Raw genomic sequence first — 12,641 nt, 5'->3', positions numbered from 1 at the left:
ATACCAACCCCCAGTGTACCCTCTTCTCATTCAACAAGACCTAACCCCTCGTCCTTTTTTTCCCCATGAATCCGTTTGAAAGACGTTTTGAATCTAGTTTCCCCATCAACCCTTTTTTTCACCAATGTAATGCCAGCAAGAATAGCCCATTAGTTATTAATATGCCCCAATCCATATCAAATCTCCCAGCTACATTTTTTTCAAATCAAAAGGGGTAGAAACCATATGCCATTTTTTTCTCGCTCCTTCCCGAAACCCTCAGGCCTCAAAAAGCTTGAGGATCCATGAAAGCATTTCTCCTTGAACCGACCCGCCAATTCGATTAATTCTTAGTCTACATATGAGTTACAAAACGAAAGAAATTCCAAAAAGGCGTTCGCGAAATGTTGACAATTTCGTTCGAAACGCTACTGATCAGCGAAGTGATGTCTCGAGTTTCCTTTTCGTGGTTCGGAAAGCAGGCTATGTTCTGAATAAAAATAGACTCAGACCAATGCTTCTTTTCGAGTTCCCTAGAATTAATTCCCCAGCTCGAACCATGTTGACAGCTTCAACGTTTCTATTTTACAACAGGCAACACGCTAGATCCCAGGATACCAGGTCGATTTCCAAGAAAAATTCAACATGGAATAAGATGAACTTTGAGAATACATGTTGAAACTCAGTCAAAGTCCTCAACCAAACTCCCCTATTACTAGAGCACGAAGCCTTAGACATTCGATGTATTTATAGTACGCCTAGGAAGGTATGAAGCTTCGCATCAGATCCTTCGCTCAAGTTTGAGATCGATATCGATCATCAAAAACCCCCGTGCCACTCTCGATACTGGTGCCACTCCCACGCAGAATCATGGCCACATGCGTACGTATATATTGCACGCTAAAACCTTCCACGTCTCAAATAGCGCCCTTTATAAGGCTTAATTGGAGAGCGCGTTTACAGATGAGCTTCGAGCCAACCGGCAACCCCAGACGGCGGCCAGTGACAACGATCAACACGCCATCTCTTCAGAAGACCGCTTCGAGTTCGTATACTAGAACGTGCAATATAATGCTTGACAGATTATCCAAAGCTTAAACTAGCCGTCCAGCTAGGAAAAGTACTTGCGCGGAAGCTTGGGGAATAATCAATTAGGCAAGGCATTGGCCGGATATAGATATTGACACCTTAGTCTCGAGATCGAATTGTATAGTAACCCATCGGTTTACCATACCAGAATTGCATTCCACGATTGCGCAATCCGTACTTTTAGAACCCTATAGGCCTATCGGGCTACGTAGCTATTCAGTTCGCGAAGAACCCTACCTCGTTTTAGGTTAGTAGGATCCCGAACGCCCCATGGACACGGAGTTCAAACAAAATAGTAAAATCGAAGAATTTTATTACATTTTATAGCATACTTATCCCGGGTCTAAACCATTCCAGAGATCCCCTACAATCCATGTGATGTCGATATCTCTAGAGTCAAAATTGCACGTAATATCGAGCGTTCACTGCAAAACCAAGCCCGTCGCCCTCTCAGTTTCAATTATGACAGGATTTTGAATCTCAGGAAATAATATGAAATGCTAACAGATGCTATTGATCTGCGAGTGATTAGCTAGTATCGTATATCATTAATTTACCTCTCCCCGGCCGCCATATACCGTAGAGGACGCCTATTTATAAATTTAAGCAAGTAACAACGTATCTTAACGCTTTAATCTTACTTATACTACTATTCCCCATGGCCATATCGCCCTCTTCATGCGTATGAACAACTTAATTAAGAATTATAATACATCAGTAACGGTAACATTGAGCTACAAGGCCAATCAGCTTTACCCCAACACAAAAAGGGTCCCGAGATTACCCTAGGCCTCAATTCCACTACTATTCTCGCTCGATAGCTTATAGGTGGCATAAAGCTGGTAAGCATAACTTCTTCGTTGAAATGAAACTAACTTATGCCAACGTACCACACCGGCCCTATAGTCTTCGTTTCATATATATCTAACGTTGTTTTGGCGTTTGGACTCCTCGGCTCGTTCGCCAAATGTGACGTTGAACCAAGTGGGCTGTTATTGGCCAGATATAAGGGGAGATATATACCCTTCTGCGTTAGGTAAGTACAGTAACTATCTGACAGTGCGCAGCTATATACGTACGTACTATGTATTGAGCGGGTTATCGGAGGACGGAGCTAGAAGCGATACCAGCACGAGCACAAGTTGATTACGAGACTGTACCAGGAGCAGGGGCAACAGCAAAAGCAGCAGGAACAACGGGAACAAAAGAAACAACAGTAACAACCGCAGCATCAGGCCTCCACTCCTCTCCGGCATATGCTCATGATGAATGGGCATATAGGGTTAGTACCTTTAATTGATGAGAGTCAATTTATTTGTGGGTTTCTTTCTCGACTCTCGTTAATATTTGAGAAGAGAAGGGACAAATTTTTGAATGTAGTTAGTTTCAAATTTATAAACGGCTCGTCAATTTCGAAGCTTGGGACTCGACCCTATACTACCCTCTTTCTCAGTACTCCCCCCTTCTTTCTAGGGACAATCTTAAGATTTTTTATTCCATCATTAAAAATAAACCAGACATGAAATTTTAGAACCGGGGCCATTGGGCACTGTGGCTAGAGCAGCCCCAAGTACCTAGTTCGTATTTACATGTATGCATGGCTACTTAAGTACGTATTATCAATATTGGAGCGAAACTTAAATGTTATACGTTTTAAATTTTGGAACGAGGAGAAATACATACCCCTTCGTGCAATGGTATTAGGCCATTGGTCTAGCTCCAAGAATGCTACTTATTGATCAGCAAATACTCGAATACACATTATATATACATAAAGTGACCACATCTAGTCCAGTTGGATGGCTAAAACTAGGAGGCTACACTTGAGTTCAATAATTCCCTAGGGCGCCAAAATAATAGAACTATAGAGAGACATGTACTAGATTATACATACATGGACTAATCGTCATTTAGAAACCACCTTGTCAGCATGTAATACCCTCATCACCGTATCACAATCAAGACCTCAGTTCTAAGGCTTGACGAGATTCTGCGTTGGGTTGCATTTTCCTATTTGGCTTGCGTGAATTAGCGCCGCCAGCCTATTTCTCGCTTTCATTCCTAGACTACATGCGAAATTTATAGTCGCGACAAATCTTCAAAAGATCTCTATCAACCTTCCTAGATCTTTTAGTCCAAGATGCTAGTCACTAGCTAGCCTTGCTGTGGGGGTTCATTGAAGACTCTAGCGCCGTCGCAGACCTCCCCGACCTTTCCTTCCAATCCCATTTCTTAGCACCGTCCCCGCACGGCAACGTTTCTTTCGCCGACTGGATGAACCATCTACGCCCCGTCCACTAGCTCCGAAAGTGGTAAACACATAACTATCAATTCGAGAGCAGAAAAGCGGAAGAACGGAACAAAAGACAATTACGCAGCAATGGCACCGGACCTCGCTTTCCTACTACCAATAACCTTCGTCATTATCATTATCGTCCTTCTCTTCATCTACCTCTGCACTCGCAACTCTCGCCCTCAAGGACTATGTTCGTTCAACGGCATTAGTGTCTGGGAAGACATTAAGTACTTTTTCACTGGTCCAACCCAGAGGGTTGAAGTTGCTGAGATTAGAGATGAAGAGTCGGGGACTGTCAGAACTGCCAGGACTGGCAGGAGTGGCAAGAAATCTAAAGGTATGTGAATTGGAGCCTGGATGGCTATAATATAGTAGCTATGAGCTTTGCTAATATAGTACTTCGTCATGATGTAGTCGGATCTGATGCTGGTTAAAGACTTCACAATCTCAAATATTTTCTCTTGAAAATAGAGACTTCTTATTATCGACTTCTCACGAATTTCAAATCCTTCATCAACAATGTCATCGACCCCAGCGAATTCTATCCTCTCATCTTCCACCAAAGTCTATTACGTATCCAAGCATTCGGATACCTACAAGATAGTACACCGACTGATATTCACGAATCATGTTTTTTTGCGATATCAATGCACAAATGAGCGATTTCTTCGATTTAGCATAGCGTCCTTCCGATGAGTCATGATTACGACTTAACGAAAACCAAGCGAATACAAATGTCTACCTATCGTCCACTCCTGTAAATAACTATCAAATATCACTTTTCGTACCTCCAAGGAACATATACAATGCCGTCATCTTACCCTATAATCCCAGCTTGCACTTGCAGGATCCCAAGATCCAGATCTTGAGAACGCTGTCGGTATAGTTACGTATATATATGCAAGGGCCATGTCAACCACGACATCCCCTTAGGCTATAACTTTAAAGACCCTGCATTCAGTCCCCCTTGCATAGCTTTGATAACGAAAAAGAGCCCAGGGCTTGTTAAAAGTACGTGCAGCTAACCTACCCCTGATGCGATATGACGCTTGCTGGCTTGGTGCAATCGCAAATGTCTTGTCGACGCAAGTATCCGGCGCGGACCGGTATAGCACAGCGGAAAGCGTCCCGCCGGTGCAAGCGGCCTTCTGAGCGAGATGCGGGTCGCCTATGCAACCTTGACGAGGGTATATAATATCGTTTATACAAAGGTTAGATCATAAATGGACTTATTGGTTGCTAAAGAGGTATTATATTAGATCAAGGAAATATATCCCGTTTAATTCACTACCAAGTAGTTAAGGCAAAACCCCCATCCGAACCACCCCTCAAGTATTCCCATTGTATACATGGTGTTTCCACTATGTTAAATACAAAAAATACCCCCCCAAAGATGATTGAAATTTCACAAATTTAGATCCATTAGAAAGATCTGAATTGGTTTTTTGAGATTTGGTGTATAAGTTGTTTGAAAGACTCTCAGAAACACCTGAAAATGTCAAGAGATAGGTATAGAAGAGAGAAGAGAAGAGAAGAGAAAAACAAAAACTTAAGCAAAGTGGTAAAAGGCGAGGAAGGTCAAAACTCCTGAAGCGTGGGCCAATGATAACGAATCGAATGTCGCTAGCAAGTCGGTAATACTAGGAGAAAACGAAACGGTTCGCGATTTGCAAAATGCAGGAAGTAACGAGATGCTTTTTGTTTCCCCCCAAATCGTGTCGTTTCGACATCCCAATATCATATGCTCCGGATGAATCCCACACTTTTCGAAGCCCCCTTTCCCTTCCCAAAACTCCTATCCATGGCCACTGACAAGATAAAAAAGAAAAGATTTCTTCTCCGCCCCTTCTTCTCCTCACCCTTGTTGGACCCCGTGTACCTCGTTGTCGCGATATCGTGTGACGCCGTCTACTATTCTCGTTCTTTTTTGTTAATGATTTTTTTTTGAAGTTAAGTGCAGGTAAGTGAATGTCTTTTGTATAGCCCCCCCGTGAAAACTACCCAAGCAAAGATACATGATTCCCATTAAACTTTGTTTCCCGTTAAAAAAAAAAAAAAAGCACGAACCCTGACAAACGTAAAAGATAAAAACAGATAATAAAAAAAAAGCTCTTCTTCGCCAGATGATGTAACACCTCCAAAGAAAATATAAAGAAAAGCGAAAGGTAGGAGAATGAAGTTGAAAAGAACATCCCAACATGGCCAAAGAACTCTCATCTAAAAGTTCGACAACTGCTTCAAGATGTCCGCCTGGTAGCTCATGGAAAAACCGGTTATGCAAACTTCGAGATTACATTATTTGGAGATGCCGTGATGTAAAAAAATGAAAAAAGGAAAGGTATGAAAAGAAATGCCACGATAAAAATGAAGCGACCCCCTCAATGTAGATGCGCCGAATGAACCCGATAACACATATATGGATCCGAAGGGGAAACAACAAAAAGATTTTTTTCGACTGAACACCATGACCATGTAAGTACCCTCCCAGATGGAAACGATAAATAGTAAAAAAATTGGAGATCGCGAAAAAAAGAAGAACCCCAACCTGTCCGTGAAAAGATGTTTTTCTTTTTCGCAAATATAAAGATCAAACACCGTGAAAGATGAAAGATGGATATATGAATGAAAATGATATTTTCCCCCGTCCCCCTGGGGTATTATTTAGTATATGAAACAGATGAAGCGGAATGGAGCTTAACCCCAGACGCTGGCAACGGTTCCGAGACCCTTGCTGCCGCCCCAGACTTTGCTACCCCAAGCGATGGATGGGTCTTGAGATGACGTAGTGTGGTTAGATGCAGCAGATGCTGATCGCTCGTTTCCAGAAGGCTTGTTGCCTCCGGGTGCTGCATTAGAGTTACCTGGGCTGTTATAAGATTCGTCACCAGGATAGTTGCTATACCCCAATGGGGACGGGATTGGGGTGGTGGATCGCTTTTGCAATCCGCCGTTTGGTGGAGGAATTTGAGAGCTGCTGATTGGTCGGGTTCCGATTGGGGCGACGCCGGAGTTGGTGACCGGGGTGGTGGAGACTCGGCCAAGCCTCGGGGGGATCCGCTGGGAGAGGTGCGGCTGGACTGGGTAGTCTTGGTAAAGTCCTGGTGAATGCCATAAGGACCCTTAGAAGATGGTGAGGACACACTGTTGGTGCGAGAGCGAGTCGGCGAGACTCCGTTGGTGGTGCCGACAGGATGCTCGCTGGATGGAGTTTGAATAAATCCGTCTTGTTGGGTGCCGTTTTGATAGCCGAAAGGATCAAATGCACCGAGAGGGGAAGGTCCTCGAGTTCCTCCACTGACAGATCCAGCGGTAGATGGAGGGTTGGATCCACGAGAGTGAAGGTCGAAGGGACCCAAAGGCTCCTCTTCACGACGTTCGCCGTAGAGGGCACGATGTTGACGGGCAATGAGCTCACGGCGTTCCTCGTCGGTCATGCTTCCGGGGCTAATGACGCGGTCCTTGCCATTGAAGTTGGACATTTCGGCTAAAATGGCTGCGTCAGTAACTCGGTCCGAAAGGGGTTTTGGAATGCAAAGTCCAAAACTAGAGATATCTCATAACGTACTGCGATTGTATTGCTGCTCCTGGTGGAAGTTACGAAGCTCCCTTTCGCGCTGAGCAGCAAGACGCCTCTTAGCTTGCATCATCTGGTCCTGTTCGGCTTGACGAGGAGCGAAACGGGCCGTGGCATAGTAATTTTGCAAGTTAGCAGCGGATTGGCTGCGCATGAGGTCTTCGTAACCCGGACCAGCGGCGGAGTAGTTTCGATGCATCTGAGAAATTCTCGGCTCTATAAAACCTCGAAATCGGATTAGGAGCTGTACGTAAGCGCTAGGTTTATGGGTACATGACGAAAGACTTACGGGGGAGTGCAGCTGGAAGTATCGGCATCGATTCACGACGACCAGCAAACATCTTTCCACTCTTAACAAGGTTATCAACCGCGCGGTCAACCTCTATATCGACATCAAGAAATTAGCGCAACTCGTTTAAAACATGCATTAGATGTGACCTCAACGAAAAGCGTTGAAGCCCCGTATTTCGTGCAACCGTATATTTGCCTCATATATTGAAAAAAAAAAAAAAAAAAAAAAGCTTTCCAGTAAAAAGACCGCGCACATACCGTCGAGTTGAGATCCGAAAGCCGTCGGTTCCTCGGTTTTTAGACGAGCAGAAGAAGGGCGCGATGAGACGTCCGTGCCTTCAGGCGGAAACTGGCGCTGGAAAGGCACCGTCTGTCCATTATTGTTACCACGAGCGTCCCAACCGGGTTGGCCAGCGTTGGGCCATGCGCCGCCTCTAGGCGCAGAAACTGGTTCGTAATACGACATGATGAATCGATAGGCAAGCTATAATTGAAGCTACGGGGGACAGAGGCTTCAAATTTATAGAAACGGGTTTACTGAGGTAATAAGGAGAAAAGGGAGTGATGGCGGAGATGAAACGATTTGAGGAAATAATCCTTAACAATCAAGAAAGGATTATACTATCGTTAGTTAGTCGGGTGAGCAAGAGACCCAAGGAAAGGAATAGCGAGTTTAAGGAGTTTTGCGGTTGTTGATGTTGGTTCCTCAAGATATGAGGTAGTTGTGAGGAAGAGGAGGAGAAATGCCAGAGGTGTGGTTGGAGAGAAAGGGAAGAAGAAAATTTTGGTTCGGTTTTTTTTTTTTGGTGTGTGCGTCCAGCAGGAAAATTGGGGGATGAGGAAAAGAAGAAAAGAAAGGGAAATAATATGCCACTACTGCAGCACAAGCTAAAAAAAAAAAAAAAAAAAAAAAAACTTCAGCCCGTCGTTATTCGTTAATTTGCCAGCACCTACAGGTACATTTGATGGCTTCGGAAATCTTTTGAAAAGTAAGAATTTCGTTGTATAAATTGTTTTCCGGTCTGTTTTTTTCCCTTAATATAAAATATTGAATGGCGGGAATTGATGGGATGTTTTTGTGATGTTGTTATTATTGCGAGTGTCAACGGTTCCCACATATAAAAAAGTGCTTTAATGTGTGACTTCTTGTGCGTGGGTGAGCTAGCTTTTTTTTCTGTTCGGAGTTGCGCGCACGTTGATGCCACAAAAACATTAGGTATTGTTCCTACGGCCCTTAGCTACTTTCTGATGTGACTTCTCTGCCTCTCTTGATATTCTTTCCTAACTACTTTCCCCTCGTTCGGGTCTCCAGTGGCCTTGTCGGATACGAGAGCGTCGTTGCAAGGGAGCCGGAAAACATGAATTCTGTTTTGTACTGGAAGAATGGGGTAATATTCTGGATCCCGAGCCTCGAACTTCTTAGGCAGAAAGGAAGGACCGAGTCGGAGAGGAAGAGAGGAAAAAGCAATCCTCGAGAGCGAGGAGAACAACACCCAGGAAAACCGAAAGGGTTCGGGTTGGAACTATGGGTGAATGAGGAACTCGAGCAACTCCCTTTAAAATGACGGCAAGGCAAACAGGGTCTCCGAGGGTTCAAAACGCTGGCTATCGGAGCCGATAAGTGACGGGTTTTGAAAATACGATTTTGCATGAATATTTTTTTAATAAATTCACTCGTCATAGACAAATGGTCGGTGTCCATACCTTTTTCATATAACCACTAGCCCGCGGCTCACGCGATTCTACATATCATAAATCATACCACTCCATACATTTTTTTTATTTTATCGTGGGGATGGGTTGGGAACTTGAAAGCTACAACGCCAGAGAAGGAAGGCAGCTTCGACGCACGGAACAATTTTCTGTTCGAACAAGCGGCTGTGTGCTCTCTGGCTTCCTGCGGCCTCCGAACCCACCCAGGCTGCTGCGGGTGCGCCAACTCTCAGGAAACGTTGATTGACAGCAAAAACTGTTAGAATTCCTTACCAACCCGTTCATGTTTTGCATCCCGCTTCGAAAAAGTTGGACTGTTCGGACGATATGGAACTTCCAGAATATCTTACCATCAGGACAGCTGAATTTTCGCGTGACTCTCTGCGGAATATTTGGGGAAATTACGGTAAGGGAACTCCCTGTGTTGGTGAACCCTTCCTTTCATCCTGGGACAACCTTCCTCATACCCACAGATACTCGCGAAACTTTGCTGCTGCTGGGAAAATATTGGCCGCCGTAGTGAATCCCCATATTTAGTTCGTGAACACCACGGTTCTATGACGGTCACATTTAGTAGGGGTTGCCTTCCGATGAGATAGTCGTCGGCCAAAAGCGCTACATGTCTCACTGTTGGTAATGATCAAGGCAGTCTTTTAAGCTTGGAGATCCAGCGGACATGATCACCAAAGGGACCTTAGCAGATAGTAATTCGATGTCGTCCGCGAATGCCTGATGGCTACGGAAGCACATCCGAGGTACGGATGAATTCCGTGCCGTGCGAGCGTTAGAGCCTTGGCCCGGCTCCTTGGCAGATGTAGTTCCATCCTTGCAAGGCCATATCTTGTCGACATTTTGTTTCTGGCGAGATTGTCGAGTATCCATCTTGGATAGGAAGGTTCCCAAGCTTCCATCCTTCGATCTCACATTTGCCGCAAGATTCACCATTATCAGCCTCCAAACCGCCTTGGCCTAGCTTATGCGCCTTGTAAGTTACAGAAGTTTGTTATGTGTGACTGCCGACGGATATTTAAGTCAACACGGAAGGATGTTGGAGGTTGAGTTGGAGGTTACACAAATTTCCCCAACTGCCCTGAGCTTAGGCGCCATACGTAATCGATAGTGCAGGATCCGGATTATAGCTTCCTGCAGATGTCCTTTCGATACACGATCCTAGCCCTATCGTCTGACCAGGTTGTTAAATACCCACGTGCGGCTATTTGCATGCCTCAAAATCGATCTACGATATTGCAGTATAGGATATTGTTGTAAACTGCATTGCGCAATATATTGGGACGTATTGCATTGTGCGATCGCGGCGCTATAGCTAAATAAGGTTTTCCTATAGCAAGTATACTATACCTCTGGCTATATGAGCATAGCTAGATATAGTGCGTGGTGTTAGCTCAGTGTACATCAAGTATCCGCTCTTCCTGCTAGGATTTGATCAATTCATAAACGCGTTATTAGTTAACGTTCACAACATCAAATGTAGGTTAAAATAATAAAGAGCAATGGTCTAAAACGCGAACATACAAAAATCATTCCAAGAAATGATGAAACCCATTTTTAACTCCAAGCCGCGGGCTGGCCCGAAGCAGATACATGCCAAAAGTGCAACAAAAGCAACAGGAATATAACTCCACAAATTCATAAACCTGCGATCATCAAATCCTGTGAATGCCGAATACTGCCATCTCACGGTTTACCCAGAAACTGTTCCGTTAATCCAGGTATCCCCAAGTTGCAAAGTAACCTGGCCATTCTTCTCTAGCGTCGTTCCCACGAATACAACCAGGACCGCACAATACCTAAACCATATGGCAATCAAAACACGTCAGCTGTAAATATTCAATATATCGGAAAGATTCCGAGCCAATACCAAAATAAATTTTAGGGAATGGCTAAGAAAAAACTTACGCAGCGGCCACTGCAAAGACTTCACTCTTTTTCGCTGTTGTGAAAACGGCCGTCAAGACTGCACAGACCAATGTCGATAACCCGAGAATTATCAACCTCCATTTATCTACATGCACGAAGTGTAGTAGTATAACCCCGGAAGTCACTACCGCCGCCACCAGCATCCCGAAAAAGGTTCTGCCTACAATCCTCATCCACTTCTGAGAATAAATTGTAATTTCATCGGAGCCGTCATAAACCGATTTTTTCGATTTTTTGAATAGCTGGCAGAATTACATGACTTGTCAGTCGTTTATCCATGGCAAGTGAGGAACGAAACGCTAAATTACCTGTTTTAATCCAAAATTTGGAACGATCCTTCGGCGAAAATCGGTCACCCACTCCGACAATTCGGCGACATCATCACTCTCTTTCATCATGGAAACGAGGTCGTCTTTCTCTATGAATCCCGCCTCCAGCGGACAAATGGACGCCGTATTGTACAGCATCACTCCGAAATTCTTCTTCTGCCATTTTTTTGCAGTTGGTAAATGTCGCATCTGTCGGTACAATATTAGATTCTCTTCTACAATAAGGAAACCCGGTTAGTATCACTACAGATTCGGTATCTATAGCAGTGTTCGAGTTTATTCTCACTATATCGTGGAAGCTTCTCCGCAGCCTCTGCCATCAGTTCCTTCCTTTTTGGATTCCTGTCCTTCAGCCACGTCTTATTGTCTGTGTCCTCGATATTTTCATTTGACTCATCCTCATCGATTATTGCGAGCTCTCTCTCTATTTGCTCAAGTTCCGCTTGTTGGGTATATAGTACTCTCGCATCTAGGGCGCCGAATCTTCTGAAAACCGGAGCAGCTTCGTTGCCGTCAGCGTAGGCTGCAACATAGGAGTATCCAAGAGGGATGTCTCGGACTGTATCACTGGGCTCCTTAGTTCTTGTAATATATCGATATACTGATGAGTAGAAGGTCTGGCTAAAAAAGGGAGGTAGGAAGGGGGGAAAAAAGGGTTTGGCCCCGTTCAATGGATGAAAAGGCTGAGGGTTTCTACGAGGAGTTTTCACTCACGTGTTTCCTTGGGGCCTTTCTCAAGGTCTTGCAACGCATCTGGATTTCCGTTATCGGTCCAGGATAACGTCGACGTTCCCGATTCAAGTGAGGTCATAATGTTTGAAGGAGTACGGATAATTAATATATAATTAAGTAGGTAAATCAAGGCAATCAAGAGATTGTCTTGGGAAAGAATCGAAATATCTAGTAGCCTGACGGTTCCTAGGTTTACAGTGACCCTAAGCGGGGTATATATACCTAGTGTCTGCGGCTCTAATCATTGAGGAGGCTGAACGAGGCTACAGTTTTTCAAAAGATGCAAGGTTGACCAATCCGACAATTTTATTGACACACCTATATGCCTTATGGATTGGATGAAGGACTCGAGTAGTTTCACTCAAAAGTTGGCCATGAGTCTTGTGATACCCTTAGGCTCTGTCCCCTCCAGGTCTGATACTAAAGAGCTAACATGTTGGTAAAACAATTATCGAGCCATGTGTTCAATTACTCATCTGTGCATGGACTCATAACCCATGGATTTACAATTTGATTGCTCAAGGGAGTTTTATTGTAGTGTCCTGCTTATAGTGTGAAACTCTTCGTGGAGTCTAGTTTACAAGGCCAGTTAAACTGAATATGATAGCGTCAATTTTGTTTAAAGGAAATTGTCAAGTTTGCTAAGGGAAAGCGAAATGCAAGAAACCCAAAATCAGAGAAATCATAAGATGGGTTTGGA

At 44.2% G+C, this 12,641-nt stretch overlaps 5 protein-coding genes across 5 annotated transcripts; 2 read left to right on the top strand and 3 right to left on the bottom strand.

The window, feature by feature from the left end:
* Window positions 1-849: 849 nt before the first annotated feature.
* Window positions 850-1,415, top strand: DFL_007029 (uncharacterized protein; the record flags this gene model as incomplete). The annotated part of the gene is made up of 4 exons (XM_067636546.1): window positions 850-861; window positions 943-1,024; window positions 1,193-1,315; window positions 1,396-1,415. The coding sequence occupies 4 exons, from the start codon at window positions 850-852 to the stop codon at window positions 1,413-1,415; spliced, it is 237 nt and encodes a 78-aa protein (XP_067488151.1).
* A 2,033-nt stretch (window positions 1,416-3,448) lies between these two features.
* On the top strand, window positions 3,449-3,798 carry DFL_007028 (uncharacterized protein; the record flags this gene model as incomplete). Its single annotated transcript, XM_067636545.1, has 2 exons — window positions 3,449-3,701; window positions 3,779-3,798. The coding sequence occupies 2 exons, from the start codon at window positions 3,449-3,451 to the stop codon at window positions 3,796-3,798; spliced, it is 273 nt and encodes a 90-aa protein (XP_067488150.1).
* Window positions 3,799-6,058: 2,260 nt separating this feature from the next.
* Window positions 6,059-7,695, bottom strand: DFL_007027 (uncharacterized protein; the record flags this gene model as incomplete). Its single annotated transcript, XM_067636544.1, has 5 exons — window positions 6,059-6,441; window positions 6,507-6,848; window positions 6,930-7,154; window positions 7,228-7,320; window positions 7,488-7,695. The coding sequence occupies 5 exons, from the start codon at window positions 7,693-7,695 to the stop codon at window positions 6,059-6,061; spliced, it is 1,251 nt and encodes a 416-aa protein (XP_067488149.1).
* A 1,871-nt stretch (window positions 7,696-9,566) lies between these two features.
* Window positions 9,567-9,887, bottom strand: DFL_007026 (uncharacterized protein; the record flags this gene model as incomplete). Its single annotated transcript, XM_067636543.1, has 1 exon — window positions 9,567-9,887. One exon carries the CDS (start codon window positions 9,885-9,887, stop codon window positions 9,567-9,569), a length of 321 nt encoding a protein of 106 aa, XP_067488148.1.
* Window positions 9,888-10,644: 757 nt separating this feature from the next.
* Window positions 10,645-12,020, bottom strand: DFL_007025 (uncharacterized protein; the record flags this gene model as incomplete). The annotated part of the gene is made up of 5 exons (XM_067636542.1): window positions 10,645-10,750; window positions 10,860-11,122; window positions 11,189-11,424; window positions 11,496-11,768; window positions 11,924-12,020. 5 exons carry the CDS (start codon window positions 12,018-12,020, stop codon window positions 10,645-10,647), a joined length of 975 nt encoding a protein of 324 aa, XP_067488147.1.
* Window positions 12,021-12,641: the final 621 nt, after the last annotated feature.

Source organism: Arthrobotrys flagrans, assembly GCF_004000055.1.
Source record: "Arthrobotrys flagrans strain CBS H-5679 chromosome Unknown unitig_8, whole genome shotgun sequence".
NCBI classification, from domain to species: domain Eukaryota; kingdom Fungi; phylum Ascomycota; class Orbiliomycetes; order Orbiliales; family Orbiliaceae; genus Arthrobotrys; species Arthrobotrys flagrans.
This window is presented reverse-complemented; position numbering and strand designations above follow the sequence as displayed.